Below are 23148 nucleotides of genomic sequence, written 5' to 3'. Positions count from 1 at the left end.
AAACACAAACAAATCGCAAATAGATACAAATCTACAAACACAAAATCATAAACTAAACACATTGCACTAACGCCAACCTTGAAATAGAATCAAATTTTTCAAAGAATACAGACCAGGCAGTTCACTTTACCACTCATGAATGCTCCCAAAAATTCTTTTGCGTTTGGTACGCTCTAAAACAAGCAGGGACACACAGCCCAGGTTTAGATGGACAGTCGGGGCAGTACATACGAATCTCCTTCCGCGTACCTCTTCGCCAACAGACTCTGCATCTCCTAGTGGGAAAATCTTTTGCCGGTGTGGGAGGGATGAAATCAGGAAAGTGGCGATCTTTCAATCGAACCACATCCTCCACCACTCCAAATCTAGGAACGCTTGCCTGTTCCACAACAACAAGGCTAGCTATCACAGAGTGCTGAAACTGAAGAAATGTCAACTTGAACACAATAAAAGCATTGAAAATTGCTAATTCGAAGAAATGGATGGCCAACTTCTTATGCCAAACATAAGCCTTCCGAATAGCAGAGTAAGGTTCCAACCTCTGATCTACTCTGTCAACACCACCCATGTGCTTATTGTAGTCTAGAATGCACACAGGTTTGCGCACTGCAGCAACCTGACCCCAAACAGCCACAGGTGAAGTACTCTCATCATGGATGGTAGTCAGCAAGTACACATCCCTCCTGTCCACAAATTTTACATCTAGTAGTTCATCACTACGCAAGGAACTGCACTGCCCCCTCTGAAGTTTTTTGCAAACAAGCTCTTTCGGATAACCTTTACGGTTAGAGCGGATTGTGCCACATGCAAAAGTGTCCACTTTATACAATTCCTTAAATAATTGCACAGCAGTATAGAAGTTATCAAGGTACAAATGGTGGCCTCTGTTAAACAGTCTTCTAGCAAGATCCCACACAATTTTCTCTGACACTCCAAAAGTGGACGGACAACCTGGGGGGTCAATAGTAGAATCTCTACCAGTGTACACACGAAAATTAAAAACATATCCTGTCCTACTCTCAGACAACATATACATCTTAATTCCATTGCATGCCCTCTTGCTAGGGATGTACTGCCTAAAAACCAAACGGCCCTTGAACAAGACCAAAGACTCATCAACAGATATTTCTTTCCCTGGAGTATAGATCACAGAAAATCGATCTACAAAGTGATCAAGAACGGGCCGAATCTTAAAAACACGGTCACAGTCAGGGTGATCTCGTGGCAACGCCATAGAATTATCAACAAAATGCAGCATACGTAGCAAAAGTAAATACCGATTACGAGTCATAACTGCAGGAAATATGGCAGTTGCCAACAAGGGGCTAGTAGACCAATATGAAGCCAAGGTTGGCTTCCTTACCACACCCATCAATAAAGTCAAACCCCAAAACTTCTTAATCTCTTCCAGATATGTGGGAGTCCACCGGGAGTCTAGACTGGGGCCTAAGTTTGTCGCTGTTGTCCCTCAAAATCTGTTCAGCATACAAATTCGTCTGCTCAACAATCTCACCCAAAAATACATCATCCATAAACAACTGAAAAAATGTATAGGCAAAAAGTTTTCACAATCCACTGTACACCCTGCATCACCGCTAAAGGCAGGCAACACCGGCTGCACCATGTTTGGATCAACCCAAAGTCCAGCACTTCCAGTAGGAAGCCTAGCAGCCTCAGACTGCAATCCAGATGCCTCTTGTACCATCGGCACAGCAGTTTCCTCCTCTAAGACAGGCACTTCATCCGCACTGAGAGTTGCTTCATCCACACCAAGAGTACCTTCATCTGCACTGAGAGTACCTTCATCATCCGATGATTCCATGTTGAATGAAAACTCACTGCCAGAATCTTCCCCTCCCTCCTCTCCCTCAGACGCACTGTCAGTCTCATAATCATGCTCAGAGGAAGATTCAAGAAGCATACCGACCACCTGTTGAGCAGTCATTCTACGGCTAGCCATATTGCTTACTAATAAAGGTAACTTGTCAAACAAGTCAACAACAACAAACACTTTGTAAAATAAGTAATACACAAAAAGCACCTTTATCAAAAACTCATATATACTCCAAAACAATATCACTCACTTGCCAGAGGCAGCTAAACTACTCACCACCACCTACTCTGTACAGACACAGTATGGATCAACAATATCCCACTAAAAAAGAAAGAGAAAAGCAATTACACATAAGACTATGCAAAACACATCGCAAAGAATTTCATGCTCAAACCACTAACTAAATATGCCGCCATTATGACATCACTTACGAAAAAAATTCATTCCGACATTATAATATTACTCATTTGGAGTAAATACAACAAAAAAAAAAAACTTACCAAAACAATGCAACTACACAAAACTGCAGAACAACCACTGTCGAAAAGCTTTAGACTAGAATAAAAAGGAGAAAAAAACTTTATTGTCACATATGCATATAATGCTCTAGACCATCACGTACTGCGCAAAATGTATTACTAGAACCTCCCACTTTCAAGAAGGAAAGATCGATGGCCCAATCCTTTACAAGCAACGCGGCGAGAATCTGGAACTGAGCCTCAGCTCCGGACCACCACCTCCCTCTTCCCAGTCCTTCAAAACTGACCTCAAAGTTCTCCTCCTGCAAAGACACTTCCAAACTTAATTCACACCCTCTCTATTGTCTGAAGTAAGTCTTTACATTATAGGAAATTCTGTTCTCCATGCCCGTAGAAGTGCCTTCCCAGTGTGTTCCTGTGTTTTGCGTGTCTGCCATTTATTGCACTTTTATACCTCTACTTGTACTTTGTACTCTTTTGTAACTTGCACACATGTCACTTTTCCTCTTGTAACGTATTGTTTGCTACCTCTTGTATTTTGTTTGCTTTTGATACATGCACAATTACCACCATTGCCTCTTGTAACATAATGTTTGCTCTTGTTTTCAGAGTGTCTGCCATTTATTGCAGTATCTTACCTCATGTGACATCCATCAAAGAGCTGCGTGAATAATTACCTGGTAATCCCCTCATCACAATGCAAACACCCACCCGAAATAGGTACCCAGTGAGGTCACACCGTTCACATCGCCCTAACCTGCTCAAGGTTCATGTGACCTCAGTGACAGTCACAGCGACTGGATCTTTGTTGCTCTAGGGTGTGCTGCTCCGTAGGCCTGCCCGCAACACTGGAGATGAACTTCAATATGGATTGTGGTGGACAGGCCTTCAAGGATAACCCACAATTGACACCACTACAGTACACCTGCTTGTGCTAAGACATCAAGCCTTCTGAGGTCTAGTGGGGCCTTCTACGGTCTAGCATGGGAATGTGCTACCTCAGTACAGTGGTGTGGTGGACTGGTCATGAATGCTGAACCCGGTTCCCCAGTTCCAAATTCGACAGCTCTGGCCATAGTGCCACATCCCCACTGAATGCCATACTTGCCCACTGAGAGAGACTCGCACTGCCTTCAGCTATAACCTAATTGTGCCCGCTATAAACACTTGGAGGTGGCTCAATTCAAATTATGCACTTGATAAGAGTAATACGCTGCCTAAAAAAAAAAAAAAAAAAGCAACCACTCATAGGGAATGCAAAGCATGTGAAATGTATGCAGAAACAACATGGTTACCTAAACGATCTCTCACTAACTATTCAGAAATCAGCGAGTGGTTTCACCTGAAAAGTTATGGACATGACTAGAGGGCCCTGAAGGGAACCGTTTCACTGTCCATTGCTTGCATCCTTACAAAACATAAGCAGTATGGTAGACCACATCCATAAATACAGAGCCATGGTGCACATTGTGTTTTCCAATTCACCCATGAACCAGGTATTGCAGTACCTCCAGGAATGGTACACTCTCCCACCCTGGAAACAACAATGCTGTTCAAAGGAAGACGAGAAAACGAAAGTAGCACTTCACTGGCAAACTCTGTGATGCTGGTGTATTTGGATGTTAAAAAAACCAATCTGGCCACTTTGCAACCCCTCTGTCTTACTTTATTCCCCCCCCCCCCCCCCCCCTGGGAACAACAATGCTGTTCAAAGAAAGAAGAGAAAACGAAAGTAGCGCTTCACTGGCAAACTCTGTGATGCTGGTGTATTTGGATGTATATAAAATCAATCTGGCCACTTTACAACCCCTCTGTCTTACTTTATTTCGCCCCCCCTGGGAACAACAATGCTGTTCAAAGAAAGAAGAGAAAACGAAAGTAGCGCTTCACTGGCAAACTCTGTGATGCTGGTGCATTTGGATGCAAAGAAAATCAATCTGGCCACTTTGCAACCCCTCTGTCTTACTTTATTTCGCCCCCCCCCTGGGAACAACAATGCTGTTCAAAGAAAGAAGAGAAAACGAAAGTAGCGCCTCACTGGCAAACTCTGTGATGCTGGTGTATTTGGATGTAAATAAAATCAATCTGGCCACTTTGCAACCCCTCTGTCTTACTTTATTTCGCCCTCCCCCTGGGAACAACAATGCTGTTCAAAGGAAGACGAGAAAACGAAAGTAGCGCTTCACTGGCAAACTCTGTGATGCTGGTGTAAACCAATCTGGCCACTTAGCAAACCCCTCTGTCTTGCTTTATTTAGTTATGTATGTATTTTTCATATAAACCTTCTATTTCTCTCCATCCTGCTGCACTTTGGATTAGAACATTTCAGAAACAGGTCATTTCTCGGATGCGCGTTTTACTTTTTTGGATCCATTTCACACGGAAGCAACTAAATCAAATAACTACAGCAAGCCCAGCCTTTTCTGAATACCTTTGGCCTCCCCCCACCCTAACTAACCCACCGATCACGAAAGCATCTTATTGGCTAATTATGTGTGCATATGAGTCGAACTTTCCAGTGGTTTACTCACTGCAAATAGGTTCTTGTTTCTGAGAGGATTGAAGCAGTGCCCTTCAGACAGCCTTGTCAGCCTCTACCTTGCCATATCTGAGTTGATTGGCATGGACCCGTGATAATCCCTGAGGGGCGAGATGACCCTGTTAGCCCAACACCCACAATCTGAAAGGAAAGACTGTAACCAAATGCTGGAGGGCGAGGCATTAGGTCTCATCCAGCCACCTGCAGGAAGGTTCCCAGTGACCAAACATGGAGGGGCTGAATGCAGAGAAGAGTGTCTGCACCTGGACTGCAGTTCCACTGAGGGCAGTAAGTGGGTGACAAACAAAGTTGCTACTAAGTGCTACCAACAATGTGGGACAATTACTGGGCCCCATTGAAATTTCAAAGAGGGTTGTTATGCACAACATTTCAGAAACAGGGCATTTCTCGGATGCTCGTTTTACTTTTTTGGATCCATTTCACACGGAAGCAACTAAATTAAATAACTACAGCAAGCCCAGCCTTTTCTTAATACCTTTGGCCTCCCCCCACCCTAACTAACCCACCGATCACGAAATCCCCCCTCCCCAGCCCCAAAACTCACCTTTCCTCTCCGACGTGCAGGAAGCAAATGGCTTCCTGCGCCTCGGAGAACAAAGGGGAAACCTCCAATGACGCCAGCGCGTCATTGATGAAGCGGGGGAGGGGGGCGGGGGGAGGCAGGGGAAGGTCTTCCCCTGCCTTCCCAGTAAAAAAAAAAAAGATCGACCACTCACGGTGGGAGCGCCAGCGCTTCCCCCGTGGGTGGGTGCCATGACGAGCTGGACTCGTCATGAGCACAGCGCGACTGTGCTCCATGACGAGTCCAGCTCGTCATGGGCATAGAAGGGGTTAATAAAATGCCCTGTCTGCGAACTCAAAAAGACGTGCGTGCTTTTATAGGCATCACTTCGTACTGTCGACAGTGGATCCCTAACTATTCCTTACTAATCAAACCCCTGCTTGCATTAACGACAAAAGACTTCCATGAGCCTTTACCTTGGATGCCAGATTGTCAGCAATCCTTTGAAGAATTAAAAACTGCGCTTTGCTGTGCTCCAGTACTAGGCACGCCTGACTACAACAAGCCTTTCATGTTATACGTCCAGGAGATGGCCCTCTCGGTCTTGACTCAAAAGTTTGGCGTTAGACAGAGACCTTGCTCTTATTTTTCTGCTTTGCTTGATCCTGTCGCAAGGGCCTTCCCGAGTTATTTGCGAGCTGTCGCGGCCACTTCCATCAGACAATCGGCTGGACTCGCACTCAGCACTGACCTCACAGTTATGGTACCCCAAGCTGTGGACACACTTTTGAATAAAACAAGGACACAGCACCTCACCAGTGCATGTCTTACTGGCTATGAATTGACTTTGTTTGCCAAACATATTACAATCAAAATATGTGCCAATCTGAATTCGGCCACGTTACCACCCCTCCCTTCTGAGAATGATGTAGCTGACTAGATTGTATTTTCCGAACAGAGGAAGAGACGAAAGGACAGGTAGACTTGACTGATGTTCCCTTAGATGATCCCCAAGGAGAAGTATATGTTGATGGCTCTTGTTTTAAATGATCAGATGGCACCACCACTGCAGCTTACGCTATCACTACATTGCGCACAGTAGAGACATCATGAGTTCCCTTTCAATCTGCCCAGGCAGCAGAACTTGTTGCCCTTATATGAGCTTGTGAATTGAGTGAAGGATTAGTTGTCAATATTTACACAGATAGCAAGTATGCATTTGGGGTCTCACATAACTTTGGACAACTGTAGACACAGAGATTGTTCCTTACTTCGCATGATTCTAAGGAACCATTCGTATCACAATTACTGTCTGCACTAGCACTTACTAGGAAAATAGCTATTGTGAAGTGTAGTGTCCACAGGAAAGTGACTGATGAGATAGGCAGATGGAAGGCATTCGCTGATCTGACAGCCAAAGAGACGGCTCAGAGTAAGATGAAGAGAATGTGTGTTGCTGAACCAGCTAGATGGGTCCCCGAGAATACTATGTTTGAAAATTCACTTGAGAGTGTAAAAGAGATACAAAGCGAGGCTATGATAAAAGAATTAGCAAATGGCAAGCGAGTACAGCATGTTTAGTTGAAGAAGGATGTTGTGTTGATTTGTCAGGAAAGCAGAAATGGATTTTTTTTATTTTTTTTATTTTATTTTAAACAAACTTTATTGGCGTCCACAAAATTACAACTTCCGTCATCATCAATACACTGCATAACAAGGTAATATCGACAGATGCTCCAAAGAGGCCTCAATCTAGTAAACCGCAAGACAGGTCGCAGCCACAATGTGTGGGTGCAACCCTGTGGGGCAACCAGTATCTTCAGTATGTGCAATCGATGCCTCAGTGAATTCGCTATCCCCAAACCAATTTGAAAAACAGTTCCCCCCCTCCCGAAAGCAGAAATGGATGTTACCTGATGCATATGTACTCCCTGTGGTTATGGCTCATGGCCCAGTTTATATCAGTGCAAAAGGCATTTGTAAGCTATTGGCCCGAGTTTGATGTAATAACAATATTGCAAAAATAGGTGCACACTTAGTGAAAAACTGTTTGATTTGTTTGATGCACAATCCTCGGAAAGGTACCCCTACACCATCCGGTAAATTTGCACCACCCACATTCCCCTTTGACATCCTTCAAATGGATTTCATTGAGCTAGAACATTGTAATAATTTCAAGTATGTTCTAGTGATCGTATGTGCATTCAGTGAATGGGTGCAGGCATACCCTACTAAAGACAATACGGCTATCACAACAGCAAAGGTACGCATTAAAGAGTTCTTTCCTCAATTTGGAATGCCCAAAGTTATTTTCAGTGACAATGGCTGTCATTTAAATGGGAAAGTCATTAAGCTAATATGTGAAGGCTTGTTTATTAAACAAAAATTCCATGGTTCCTATCACCCGCAGTTAGTGGGTCTTGTTGAAAAGTATATTAGGACACTGAAACTGAAATTGGCAACAATTCAGGAGACAACAGGGTTGAAGTGGCCAGATGCTCTTCCTTTGGCCCTATTGTCCACTAGGACTACAGCACATTCTAGAGTAGGCTTATCTCCCTCGGAGGTAGATTTTGGCCGCCCAGAAAATGTCTGGGGGTCCCAAGGCTGAGAAAATTCTCAGATATTGAATATTCTGTGTTGCTTGATTACCTTGGGCAATTGACGGACATTTTGTGTTCTATCAATACACAGGTGCAAGACTCCTTCCCTCCTAAGACAGAGGGTCCTGGCCACAGTATCCTGCCCAGAGATTATGTGCTAGTCCGTAATTTTCAGAGGAAGACAAATTTGGAGCACAGATGGAAAGGTCCAGAGCAAGTCCTTCTGGCTACAAGGACAGCTGTTAAGGTCTCTGGTTGAAAGAATTGGATACATGTGACCCACTGCAAAATAATACTTTTGCCATTGCCTTATGACCAGTGGGTCAAGGAGGGATTAGGAGACTTTGAACTTGAGCAGGTGTCCAGATTTGTGCCTTTCAGTGATGCAAAGTTGGTTTGGACCCAAACAGACAAAGAGAGCGCGGAATGCTTTCAATGAGGCTGTCCCACCAGAAATATGAGCTATCCCGGAGGCTCTGTTCAGTGATCATTCAGTGCCTACAGCTGCAAGGTACAACTTACGCCCTCGGCTGAGGACCACCGAGTCAAAGCAAGAGAAAGACTAGGGATGGATTGCACAAGGTAGGAAAGTGCCGAGTAGCAGTACCAACGAGGGAGTGGATAAATGTAAGAGTTGCCTCTATTTTGCTCTTGTTGTTTGAATATTAGTTAGGAAAGTATATCTTGAAAAGTATACCACCTTTATCGACATGGGATAGAATTAGGAAAGATCTTAGGATGGAGCAAGCTCCACCGCAGGTGCTCAAGAGGGTCAACTGATGGATGATAGGAACCTCTACCATTGATGTTCTGACGGACACTTGGAACACTTATATTACTTATCATTTTTGTGCTTTTCCTTTGTTCCATTATGCATCCTTTTGGTAAGCAGATTAATGAGGAGGATCAGCCAATAGCCCCTAGACAACGCAGTGTCATTTGGTCTATGCATAGTAAGATTGTGTGTGTCACTGTTCTGGTAACAGTGGTAATAATAGTATGTGGTGAATCATGGTTCCTGGAAGCTACACATAGTATACGTACACTCAACATAGGTGAACACCTTCCCACGAGACGCAATAGGAGGGCTGCCATGAAGAATGTGTTTGTGAATACTCATACAGGATTCTTTGGGAAGGGGACCGCCTGCTATCCTATCTGGTCTGTTACTAGCCTTTGGACTGCATACACATTGTCCCTTGTTAACTACACGTACACTGGGCCACCAGTTCGTGGAGGTAAAACGAACATATGGATTTTGTTACCCCGGACCATGACTGTACAATCAAAAGCAGAAGGGTAAGGGTTACCCTGGCTGTAATAACACGTTTTGTGATCATTTTTATATGGAAGAACAGAATATAACTCTCGTGGGTTGGCATTATGAAGAATTAACAGTACCACAAGAAGCTGGTTATTATGCTGCCTGTTGTCTCATAGTGAACTTTACAGACGCCTTTTTGTACAATAATTATTCAGGGGCAATACTGTTTAAAAATACCCTTTCTTTATTAAATAAATCAGATCCAAGTACTTCTGGGATGAATATTAGATATGCTGCAGTGAATCATAAGGGGCCGATGTATGCCCACGCATTGTTTTGCTTTCTCTCCAATGGGACTTATTCAAATGGTACTGATGATGTGGCTCTAGGAATAGTATTGTCTTTAAGTGTACCATGTAAAAATATCCGACCTAAGACAAGATGGGTAAAAAGGACACTGACAAAAGAATTTTGTGAAGGGGTAACAGATTATAGCAACAGTATAACATTTGGATACATCCTGTTCTCAATATTTACATTGGGTGGCACTGCTTTGGCCAGGGGTGAAAAAGTTAAGAGAGTATTTCAGATGTAAATTGCAGATTCTATCCTATTCCGCAGTGGCAGCTTGATAGATATTACTACCCAGTTAGAAAGCATTCGGGTGTATTTAGAACAGACTTGATACGCAGTGGATTTTATGTTGGCCAAGAGCCGTGGTGTTTGCGCAATAATTGTCGACCAGTGTGTTCTGTGTATAGAAAACTTAGAAACGAACATAACACAACACATGAAGGATAATTATTGATAATATCAAGGCATGGAAAGCGGAAACTGGAGTTGGTCTTTCTTTGGTGATTGGGGTTGGATCTTAAAGGAAATAGTTTACTTCCTAGCAATATTAATATTCTGTTGTGTTCTCATCCAATGACTCCTGTTTTGTTGTTCTTATTGTGTCACTGCTTTAACCCCTTCAGTGCCACGCCCTTTCCCCCTCCTGTGCCGGGCGTTGCACTAGTGGGTGGGGTTCATGACGAGATAGTCTTGTCATGGGCACAGCGCAACCGTGCTCCATGACGAGACTATCTCGTCATGGGCACTGAAGAGGTTAACACCCAAACAGAAAATGTGTCCCTATTACGAATGCCGCCATGCTGTTACAGAACGATATTGATGATCTTATGAATATAGATAAGGGGATATTCAAAGAGACATCCCTACTCGCTGTCCCACTATCGGATGACAACGGTAACATTGCCCATAGCTCCACCATGGTCATATGTCTACTTATGATGCTGTATCAAATAATGATGGTGTCACCGTTACCCCCTCAATATGGGCCAGTCTTAACTATTTGCCAAATAGACAATGTCTTTAGCTCATGCTAAAAGGAGGGTTTGTTAGATTATGCTCGCTGATGTTTTTTAAATGCCATATATAAGTTAGCATTCGCTATGCCATTTTCCTTCATGCCGCCATTTTGTTCACCATTCGAATCCTTTTTTATTCCAAGAAATGATCTTTGCTAAGTTTCGTTTCTGCAACAAAGAACTGTTAGTGTCAACGCATAGCTTTCCCTCTCAGTCGAGGCCCTCTCCCACCTGTCTGGCAGTTTGATTGCAGCGCAGGGTGGAACGTCCTTGAAAATGTTCTGGGTTGTGCAAGATACGACATTAGAATTTTTTTTTCTCTCTACGCAGTTCATCCAAATCTGTTGGGAAAATTAAATTCTACTGTGGGCATGTTATTAGTTATTATTAAACTAGAGAGGTGAACTACTATACAGTAGAGAAAGTGAGAACTCCCCTTGGAAACCAAATACGAGATGCATTCACTCGCGGACTCACTCACACTAAATCTTCACAGTGCATGGACTGATCAATGAGATCAAATAGAACCCACCCCACAAACTGAAACACCACCAAATTTGAGATATAGCATCAAAGGATTCTTTAATGACTTTTTTTTAAAAAAACACCTTATGTCACAATTCACTTTTTGTGACCAAAGCATTAAAAAAGATATAAACTTCATACATAGCATGCAGTATGCAATATAAAATCAATGTGGTAATATATCAAAACAATCAAAGTATATACAGAGACAAAAAAGAGAGCAATTCCTAATGGGGAATCCTTATTGCACAGTTCAAAGAAAGCCGTTGCATTGACTGATCCAACAATATACATCAAGTTCATATCCTGGTGAATGTAAAATTCCATTCATTCCAGTGATTCCTCGTGGTCGGATTCAGGAGTGCTCTCTGTATATACTTTGATTGTTTTTATATTGTACAAATTGATTTTATATTGCATACTACATGCTATGTATGAATGTTATATCTTTTTTAATGTATTGGTCCCAAAAAGTGAATTGTGACAATAGGTGTTTTTTTTAATAATTAAAGAATCCATTTATGCTATATCTCAAATTTGGTGGCATATCAGTCTGAGGGGTGTGTTGTATTTGATCTCATTGATCAGTCCATGCACTGAGAAGATTTAGTGTGAGTGAGTCCGCGAGTGAATGCGTCTGATATTTAGTTTCTAAGGGGAATTCTCACTTTCTCTACATGTTATTAGTTGACCATGCAATGCGTATAATGTATCTTTATGCTTACAGTTTCTCAGTTCCCTCTGTAACACACTCTCAAGACTGTGGAGACGGGGCCCCGCTCTGACTGCGTACCATAAATGATTATTGGTGTATTTTCTCCACTGTTTCTCTGACTCTTCATTTGGCATGGAAAGCTGGGAGGTGGTCATTGGTGACCTGGGTGGCCCTAATCGGGTCACTTCCTTCAACATCTGCCCGTAGAGTGAGTGAGCTACAGGCCTTATCATTTACGCTGCCTTAAGTCTCAGTCTACTCTGACAAATTAGTGCTTCTTACAAGGCCTCCTTTCTTCCGAAAGTGGTCACCCCATTTCATGTAAGCCGATCTATCACACTGCTTACATCTTACGCTCCTCCACATCCCTCTAAAGAAGAGGAGTGACTCCACCATCTGGAGCCAAAAAGAACGTAGTCTTTTTGCTTTGACCTCGCAAAAGAGTTCCAGATGGGTGACCAACTCTTTGTGGGGTATATTGGTGTGAAGAATGGTCGGCAGTGCAGAAACAGACCATCTCCAGATGGGTCGTTCTCTGCATCAAAATCTGATATGAACTGGCCAAGAACTAAATTCCTGAAGGCTTGCAAGCTCATTCCACAAGAGCTAAAGCTGCAACCAGTGCGTTAGCACGTTGACTTCTGGTCCTGGATATCTGCCAGTCAGCAGCGTGGGCTTCCCTGCATACGTTCATCAAACGTTACTGTCTGGATAGTCTGGTCCGTAAGATTGGGCACTTCGCCCGTTCTGTCCTGCAGGACTTCCTTGTGTGAAATTGGTCCACAGACCCAACTCCAGGAATGGTATTGCTTGGGTGTCTATTCAAAGTTAAGGAATATGTGGCTAGAGGTATCCATCAGATGAAGAAGTAACTTACCTTCGGTAATGCCTTATCTGGTAGAGACTATTGGCCTGCTTTAGATCTTGGCGGTAATGGTCCTGCTGCCGCTTTTTCTACGGTACCACCGCCTGCCTACTTGGTGTTCGGCCAACTGTTTTTAGATGTTGGCTGGTCTTTGGGCGAAAGAGCGCCAACTCTGCCAGTATTGTTCTCCCTCATTGACTGTGTCATAGGCAAGAGCGGTTGTTTGAGGGAGCCCAGCCAAGATTACCTCTGAGCTAATTACGATGTGCCTTTCAGTCGAGGCAACAGCGGCGTTAACATCTCGTCCTGTGAGTTGGCATAATCGAAGGAAATGAGGTACAAATGTACCTTTTTTTCTGTTTTCTACTCCTGTTTCCATCTCAAACACCATTGTCCAGGTCCCTCCTGTGCTGCCAGGACTTCATTACTCATCGCCAACATATGTTTTTGAGTGAAAACACAACATATGTGTATAATGACACATTAAAAAGTAATACTTGGCCTCCACTTCACCACGGACTCACTCCATCAGTATAACACAACTACGACAACGCTAATACAACAGGCACATCTAAATAGGCTTGGTGCAAACCCACCAGCCTGACGGATTATTGTCAGGCAGCAGAGGAGTCCGCAGGTCAACAAAGGTGCACTGCCAGCGTGAAGGTACACAGTCTGTTGATGCAGACGGCATTTCAGCCAGCCTATATTTAAATACAGTGGGAAGACCTCCGTCGGCTTGACCGAGTACTTGGAACTGATACCCCTGAGGGACAGTGGTAGTCCCGCCAAGATCTGTCCTGTTTGGACTCCCTCCGACACTCGCTGTTGCCTATGACTCAGTCTATGTGGGCAAACAATCCTGGCTGAATCAGCGGGACTTGGCACTCTTCCCTCAATAGACCAGCCAACATCAAAATACAGGGGGTGGACTGCCAAGTAGGAGGGTGGCGAAACTGTTGAGAATGCGGCAGTAGGACTATTACTGCCAAGATCTAAATCAAGCCCTATATCTAGCTGCAGATTCCTTACTGACCCACTCATCCTCCCAGCTCTACAAATGGATTTCTAGGGTCAGGGCTGACACCTTTTAGGTCCCTAGTTTTCTACACTGTGGTCCATGTTCTTCATGGCTCTGCGCTTCAGGCATGGAAAGTTGTGAAAAGAGGCTGACGTCAGCATACCTAAGTGGCACCTCTATTGGTCGTGCAGACGTTAGTTGCGGTACGAACGCCGCGGACGATTCACGTAAAGCTGATCGATGTTACCTACCGGCATGCAGGTGTACTGCTTGTAGGAAGCCGGACTTCGTTACAGATGTCCCCCCATTTTTGGCCCCCATTGAAACTACTAGATGATGGTTTTTCAACTCCAACAGTGTACTGAAGCCTGCTAACCAGGCTCCAGTGCCAGTGTTCTTTCCCTAAAATAACACACATGTGCAATTGTAACTCAGTTGGCAAGGACTTTAGCACTGTTCTAAGGCCCTGGTACTAAAGGGGTCTCTACGGGCTGCAGCATGTGTTATGTCTCCCAAAGGGGCACACACAAAAACTACATGCAAACTGCCATTGCAGGATGTGTGAAATGGTGCAAACCATCTTTAAAACACAACATGGGGCACTCCCTGTGTGCCATGCCCATGCACACTGCCTATACTATATGTAAATCACCTCTACAGTAAGCTTTAGAGCCATAAGGAAGGGTTTATGACATTAAATGTGAGGACATATCTGCGTGAGCAGATATGCCACTGTGATGTCTGGTTCTCTTGCAATGACATTGCAAGTGATCAGGAAGCCATCTTAAGCATATGTACTTGGCAGTGGTAATTTCAAGTTATCTAGCTACATAATGGCTTCACTGAAAATAATCGTGTTTGCTATCAAGCACTCTGTGTTAATAAATCCACTCTGATGGCAGTATTGGATTTACAATGACATGCACCCAGAGGGCACCTTGGAGGTAACCCCTGAAACCTAATAGGCTTTTAGTGTGCTGACTCACTGGACTCTTCCAGCCTGCCACCACAAACATGTTTCTGACCCCCTTCTTGGGGGAGCCAATGCTCTTCGATGTAAGAAACAATGACTGCTGCAGAGGAAGGTGATTCCTCCTCTTCCAGCAAGCTGCCTAGTGAATTACCATACCAAGGCCAGAGTCTTCAAAGCTTCTGCCGCCTATGATATGCAACCCCGGCTACCTCCAGACCTGGAGAATGCCATGCCATGCCTCTGGACCCATTTGGCATCAGAGCAGGCAGGAAAATTAGCTAGTCAGTAGGCGTGTCGCACTATCTGCTATGCACACCCCTTAGGTTGGCCACTTGAAGTGTACATGCCAAGAAGGTTTTCACCATCTTGTTTGTGGGGAAACTGGGAACTCTGGGTCAGGTTTATGCCCGCTCTCCCCAGGAAGTGGTCTTATAGAGGGGTTAGTCACCACCAGGGTAGGTAGCCCATTGGCTGCTACATTACACTCCCCTTAATATGACTAAATTCAGTATTTAGGTGGCCCGCTGACACCAGGAACTCCGATTTGCCTACCTGGGCACTGATGAAAGACAGAATAGAGCAGTCACAGTGAATTTGAGGACTTACCCTGAATTTGGTGCCAACCCTGCCTTGCTGTGGGTACCTCAACAATTGCACCAACTAAGCTTGTCTAAAAGCTGTGCATCCTCCCAAGCCCATCGAGGACTAACCAGAACTTCAACAACCAAGTAGCATCTCCCTAGGGGGGTAGGAGCCATCCCCTTGCAGCTGCAGGCACCGGCTGCACTTGCCCTGTACTTTGATTTGCAAACCATTGGGTCCACCGATGTAGCATATTGCTTGGAAGAAGTCTTTGCTGCCCCAAGAGGTCAAATCCGTCTCCCTGCCTAGTTTGGAGACGCTAGGCCCTCCAGGAGAGGCCCAGCACCAATACCCTGGGTAATGGAGCATTTGCCGCAACCAAGGCTTGTTGTGTGTCCAGTCCGGACACCCCCGGCGCTGAAGCCGACTAGCAGACAAGGGAGTTCAGGATCACCGAGGCCAACACAGAGAGTGTCTCTGCTGTCCTGTTTTCTCTCCCTCTCCAGGTCGCCAAGTGAGAGCCTCTAACCACAGTGCCCTGCTGTCCAAACTACTTCTGCACCAAAGGCCCCAAGCCCAGGTTCAGGGAAACCGACTGTATCCCTGTGCTCTTGAGACCCTCAAGAGCCAGGACCCCTTTGGGTTCTGCAGAACTTATCCCCACGAGCAGCCTTTCTTTTGCAGGTACCTTTGCCATTGACTTTACCGCGTAGTGCTTGAGGCTACCAACGTGACCAGCACTTCTGCACCTGACTCACCAGGACAGGTAAATCTGAACTGCTCGTGGTTTCTTGGATTATAGGCCCTACGCACCTGAAGTCCCTAAAGGTATCCTCCAAAACCTTTTGCTCGCATACCTATGCAGTGTGTATTTCTCCCATAGGATAACATTACTGAGTTCAAGGCTTATACCTCAAAACTGTTAGTTGACTGTATTTTTCTAATACTTCAAAAATGTATGTTTCCAAAAGTAGTAACATGATTCCGATGATCATGGTCTCTAAAAATGTGTGTTATTTTTCCAAATTGGTCTTAGATTCCTTTTTATCTGTGTTTTATTTATTGACAACAAATGCTCAGCACTCCCCTCTGATAAGCCTAAACGGTTGGCCCACACTAGCACTAAAAGAGCACTTGGGATTATTAAAGTAAGCCCACGTATACCAATCAGGGTCATCTGGACTATTTGCATGCTGTACCCCTACATTTGGTACACTACATAAATAGCCAGCTTCGTACACTGCCCACAAAAAATCTTCCGGATCCAATATGACATCTGGGGAAATTCAAAGGTGAGGAAGCTGTGGCTTGGTATAGTGTCTGTCTGATAAGGCATTACCGAGGGTAAGTAATTTGTTTGTCTAGTAGGCTTTCTATCCCCCAAGCATCTCCCTCCCCTGGGGCAGATTTGGAGCAAACTTCCCTGATTGGGATACGTCTCCTATCTGCCTCTGGGGAGTAGAAAGCCACTATTGCTACTACTGGATAAAGAGTATGGCACAATGCTTGGGTAGGCCATTTCATACTTTTGTTCGTTTTTGCGCCATTTTGAAATTTCTGGTGTCCTGTGGCCATTCTGCCCCCCAGGTGCAGACTGGGGGCAAATCCCTTGTCTGCCCCTGGGGAGGGCAGAAAGACTGTTTGACCCTTTTGAGGTAGTGGTGTGGCAAATGCCAGTTTGCAATGCCCACACCCTTTTCGTTTGCCCCAAATGCAAGCTCCCTGGTGTTTAGTGGGCTTTTTACCCTCCAGGAGGCAGATTTGGGGCAACCACCCCAATTAGGACAAGCCTCCGATCTTCCCCCAGGGGAACAGATGGACACTCTTGCCCTACTACAGCTAGGATATGGCTCAATTCCAGGGTAGGCTACCCACCCTTTTGTTTGTTTTTATGCCATTTTGAACAAAACTCTGGTGTCTGTTGGGCTTTCTGGCCTCACAAGGGGAAGATTGGAGGTGAATACCCCTATCCACTCCTAAGGGGATGCAGAAAGACTATTGGGCCCTGGTGTGAGAAGGAGCAGGGGCCAAGGGCGGGATGCCCCCCCCCCCCAATAAATACAGCATAAGTGTCTAGTAAGCTTTCTGCCCCCTGTGGTGCCGATTGAAGGTAATCACCCCCTTTGCCTCCCCAAGGGGGTGGCAGAAGGACTATGAGACCAGTTATTTGGGGGTAAGAGAATGACTATATCCGTGGTGGGCAGGCCCAGCCCCTATATATTTTATTGTTTAAATGTACCTGGTTTCTCCACGGGGCAGAGTGGGGGTAATCACCCGCCCCCCGGGGAGGGTGACAGAAAGGCTGTTGCCACATTTATTTGGGGTCGGGGCATGGCCATGGCCATGGTGGGCTGCCTCCACCCCTATATTTTAATTCACTGGTATCTCGTGAGCATTCTGCCAACGGGGTGGGGGGCAATCAAAGGTAATTATCCATTAACCCCATCTACCCTCCAGCTCCCCAGAGGGGCAGGAAGACTGAAAGTTTCAGATGGGGTCCTAGGGAGCAACATGCCCTTGCCTAATGGCCCGCTCACCAATATCCCTGGTGACTAGTGGGTGGATAACCTGCTTGGGGATCGCTCTTGTGTGGTGATCCCAAAGTGGGGATCCACTGGGCAGAGACAGTATTGGAAAAGGGATATTCTCCCCTTCGCAACGATACCTCTCCTAAGAGAATAAGTGTGGCTTAACTATGCCCCTTGAACACTGATGCAGTAAAAGGAAAACAAGGCCACAGTCTCCTTTCACTTTACTGTAATGAAGGCAGCGCATCCTGTGCGCTGATCAACATTGGGATGCCAGAGCAGTCGAGCTAAAATGCACCTGGTGGCCTTTATACCCTTCCCCAGTGTTGGCCAGTGGGCGTCAGATGCACTGAGGAGGTAGTGTTGCTGTTGGCCATTGCCCAATTGCCGCATTTAGGGGTAGGACTAATGTGTATATTGAACTACTTACCTCCTTGTATAACATCCATTGCTATTGGTACCCATTGTGTCTGTTGGTTGGTCCTGTATTTTAAGGCAGTTTGTGGGTCAGTCAGCTTAAAACCTTTATTGTAAGTTATTTACTCACACAATACATTTAACAGATGCTCAAACTTAAAATAATCAGTGTAAGATCGTTTTTTTTGCTCTTTCATTTTGTAGGTTCAAAAGCTGCAGACTCTATATGTTTCCTTGAAGCAAATGTTGAAAAGGATAGGTTTGGAAACTGTGGATTTAGTTCAGGTGGGAAATATATTGGATGCAGTGCTTTGTAAGTAGTTGTTTCAAATGACTTAGTTACAAAATATGTTAACGACAAAATGGTGAGAAAAATGTAGCAAGAAATGTAACAAGATTTCAAGTGCTTCATATGATTCATGACAAACACTTTTAAAATATACTTATCACTATGTTTCATTTAATCTCTCATTACAAGTTGCCTCTTTATTCCGATGGGGCAGGTAACTGCAGTTACCAATTGTCACGGCGGAGCACAACTGTACATGAATAGATGGTATTGCTATTCATCTAGGAGCGAGATGTATATCCATAAGCCAACTCTGAGATGTATATCCATAAACCAGCTCCCTATGCCTCCTCGTGTCCTGTCACTGGAGGAGAAATACAACTTCATAGATAAAACAGCGCCTAGGGTAAAGGGGAAATTGGAGAAAACGAATAATGCTGTAGTCAGGATTCCTTTATAGCATCTCCCTCAAATCTGGAGTTTCTGTAGGAGTGGTCAATCCTTCTTGTATATCTATAGAAATAAATGTAAGAACATTTACATCACTCTGTAAAGTTCCTATGTTATCACTATTAGACACATTCAGCTAATGATTGTTATATTCCTTAACGTAAGTTCCCACTTTCCCCACTGTTGCCCGAACTATAAGTAGCCACATATGGTTTTGGGAAATTCTAGAAGTCAATAACACACAGTGAGTATCTAACAGTTTTCCAACCAATATTCCCTCTTCACATCTACCTCCCACCTTTGTCTATGATGTAGGAAAGTAGGATCTGCTTTCATGGTCACCCCCACGTTTTGCTGGTGTCTGACTAGTCTGACTGGGATCCTGCTAATCAGGACCCCAGTCTCTGTGCTTCTTCCCTAAATTGGAGATGGTGAGTACTTGGGTACCCCCCAAATTGGCTACTGGTGTACCCTTGTAAGTCCCTAGTATATGGTACTAAGGAACCCAGGGCATAGGTACTCTAGGGGCCCCCATGGACTGAAGCATGTATTATGCCACCCATTGGGGACCACTCAAATTGTGACTACAGGCCTGCCATTGCAGCCTGTGTAAGCTGGTGCTAGCGTCACTTACAGCAGATACTTATATCAGAGGTTACTGCACTTAAAACCTATAAGTCACCCCTAAGGCAGGCATTTCAATCCTGAAGGCAGTGTGCTTGGTTACTGGTGTGAGGGTGCCCCTGCATGAGCAGGACACCCCTACAATCCATGGAGTCCATTCTCCCGGGTTGTAAGTGCATCAGCCATTATGTTACATAGAGTGGCCATGCGTCATTATGCAGTGGCTAGCTCTAAACTGGCTGTAACAAACCCTGTTGTGTTTGGTATCAAACATGTTGGAATTATACCTCAACAACATTAACGAGGCCCACATTGCTCCTGGTACCAGTCTTCTAGACCAGACAGCAAACTATGGCTGCTGCCGACCAGATACACAATTCTGCCCTCGTGCTGCTTGGCCAAAATCGAGCAGGGGAAGGCAGCACAATAGGTTTCCTGTCACAGGGAGGTCCGACCACCTCCCAGACAGGACTTAGTGTATTGGGACAGACTGGGGCGCTTACCAGCACCACTAGACTCTGAAGGGCACATTTGGTGCCCTCCATGCATACTCCAGTTTGAACCAGTTCAGGGACCCTTGAACCGTCCCAACCCTTCCCTTAGGGTTCTTAAGGGCTTACCTGTGGGTGGTTCCTTAGATTCATCATGGGACAAGATTCAGATCCAAATCCACTTCATCTTCAAACGTCCGGAAACTTTGAACTTCGCTGGAGTTTCCTTTGGAAACCGAAACTGCAACTGGGAAGACTCCTGCTGCTTCTGGTCTCATCGTCTAGCCAGTCTTCTGCGTTGTCTGTACCTGTGCTCCATACAGGTTCTTCTACAGGCCTGTGGACATCCAAGACACCCGAAGGAATCTCCCTTGAAGTGAAAGATTCACTTCCCTGCATCTGCAGGCATCGCAGCGAAGCTGACCTGTGTGCTGTTCCTGAGCTCCTACAGACTCTGAAAGGTTAAGCAACACAGGTAGTGGTTCTGCAACTTCCTCGAGGCCTGCACTGTTTTCATAGCGAGTCTGAAGCCAATATCCCTCGTCGGAACTGCTGGAGCAGTACCCTTGTGCACCGTGTTGACTTGCCTTTGTCAAGGCTTTTTGACTCTCTTCACCAGAGATCTTCGGGCTCCAAGAAGCTCCAGCCTCAGGCATCTCCTGCAGCTAAGATCTTTGACTGCACCACATCCTCTGCACCGTGGGCCTTCATCATTAGGTGAGTTGTTCGAGGTCCTCTTACAACTCCTGTGCCTTCAGCTCGTGGATCCGCTTGAGGGTCTTGTTTGGCTCCAGTGGGCTCCCCTAGTTTCTCTGGCCTGCTCTGACTTACCTGCTCATGGTGAGTAACTTGGACCTTGCTGGTCCCGTCACTGCACCTTTTTTGACTACTACGTTGGTTGCTGTTGCCAAGGCATTTTGGTGCCCCTGCCGAACACTGACCCCCTGGCTCTTGACATCCGACGTGGGACAGCTCGTGAACGACGCCTGGTCTTCCACATTGTCACCTGGTCTGCACAGATGCAACTTGAAGGGCACTGTCAACTCACCTGCAGCTCCGACATTAGTGGGCATTCGTCTTCCGTGCATCCTGGTCACTCCTGAGTGGCATAGACTCTGTCCCCTCTACTTGCAGGTCCCTCTCATCTTGAGCCCACCTTTGAGTTCCACCGGACTCTTTCCCTTTCTTCGCAAGCGGCATCTTCACTGAAGTCCTCCATTGTGGTCTACGGCGGTTTCCGAATTCACCTCTCACCTATGCATCCGGCTTCCCTGGTGTAGATATCCTGGTTCCTGGGGTATTCACGGGTGGGTTGACTCTCTAACCTTCCATCTTCTATGGGGTTTCTTCAGGGTCCGCTGGGAAGGGTCATTTCCCTTAAAAACTGCAGCCGGAACTTACCCATTGACTTGTACTGAGTCAGCGGTCGTGTTCCTACTCTGCACACGGCCTCCGTGGGGTTCCTGGGTACTTACTTTGCATGGTTTGTTGGGTCCCCTACTCTTCTTCATCTTCTGGGTCCAATCTTAACTTGAGTCATGGTTCGCATTCCACTATTTTAGTATATGGTTTGGTCTCCTCCTGGTGGCCACTTTTTATTTGTGCTACCTACGAGTATTGTGTTATTTTGGTTATATCTTCAGGTAGGAGATATTGGAATGTGTTATAATAAATACATCTTTTTATAACTACACTGTGTGCTTCTTTTTCACTTAACCTAACTATAAGATTAAGTACTGGTAAAACAAGCTGCTTTACACTCCTTCTGGACTAATCCTGGAGGCTGCTCTCCACAGCTACCACTTAGAGAGCTTTCTAAGGTTGTCTAAGAACACTAAAATCACAATAAGGGTTGTGTAGATTAATGCAGGGTGCTACACTTACATACATGAGCACCATATATTAAGCCAGCCTCCTATACATGATACCTTCTATCAATACAGAATCCTTACAACACTGCAGAACCTTAAAATTATCCCTCATTCCACATAGGGTCTCCAAAAGAAGAATCCGAAAAACAGAATGCCTGAACAAAAATAAACAGCTAAATCCTTCTTGAAATAATGTTCCAAGGAAATGCAAAAAATGTTCCAGTTGACTTAAGTCGGGCACAAAAATCTGTCAACAGTCTTAATAGCACAGTTTTCTGAAATCAAATCTCAATTTCCAGGAAAGAAGATTTTTGTAATACGGTACGCTACTTCTAATAATTGATAGTCATTCATCTTACCACTCTGATAGAAAAAGTATTGTTGGTAACATGTTACTTATTCCTTTGTATAGGCATCCGCCTCCAAAAGGCATGGCAGTCTTCACAAGCAGAAATGGACCATGGGCTCTGAAGCGTGAAGGCGATGAAACTGATGTGGGAAAGCGAGACAAACTGTAGAACATAAAAGGGATGGTGACTGGACTGAAGAGGGAGAGCGCAGTGACGAAGCTCCAAACCAAGATTTCCAGGATACAGGTAACAGCAGGTAAGTATCTCACAATTACAAGCCCCAATGGGTCTCCGAGGGTGGCCACTTATATTGAGAGCCTTATTGTTGTATTCCTACCTATCAGTTTTTCAAATAATGATTTACATAGATCAAACATTTTGTAGGAAGTGAGTTGTAATGTTTTCATAGAACCAAATGATGCCTTATTGGACTGTCCTTCCATTGCCTACTCCTGAGTAACCAAAGGGGGTATGCAGTTCCAGAGAAAATAGGATCTGAAAGACAGGTCGGTATACAATTGAGGTATGAGATGGGGGCATCTGATTGCTCAGGAGAATGAGACCTTTGACACCCAGCTGGGTATCATGCTTCATTATAGGGCATGCTCCTCGTTGGGTGGCACTGCAATGTCCAATGGGCGCCCTCAGTGGGTCTCTCTGCCGGAGTTCTTTTGTTTCATGCCGTAAGTGAAGTGTGGGTAAAGATGTATGGGCTCTCAGTGTAGATTGGTGTGAGTGTAGTTGAGTTAAAATAGATTGAGATTCCCTTGCAATTTTAATATCTGGATCCTCTTGTCTAGATTAAAAAACTGGTAATGGTGGCCAAAAGCAGAAG

At 45.0% G+C, this 23148-nt stretch overlaps 1 protein-coding gene across 1 annotated transcript in view; it reads left to right on the top strand.

Annotated features, from left to right (window-relative positions):
- The window catches only part of LOC146784520 (disintegrin and metalloproteinase domain-containing protein 9-like), a 1652657-nt gene that overhangs the window by 1284798 nt on the left and 344711 nt on the right, over nt 1-23148 (top strand). The window contains exon 15 of the mRNA XM_085632972.1: nt 18443-18551. Within this exon, the coding sequence (XP_085489098.1) occupies nt 18443-18551 (109 nt within the window). The remainder of the gene's footprint in view (nt 1-18442; nt 18552-23148) is intronic.

This window comes from Triturus cristatus, chromosome 11 (assembly GCF_964204655.1).
Source record: "Triturus cristatus chromosome 11, aTriCri1.1, whole genome shotgun sequence".
Classification (NCBI taxonomy): Eukaryota; Metazoa; Chordata; class Amphibia; order Caudata; family Salamandridae; genus Triturus; species Triturus cristatus.
This window is presented reverse-complemented; position numbering and strand designations above follow the sequence as displayed.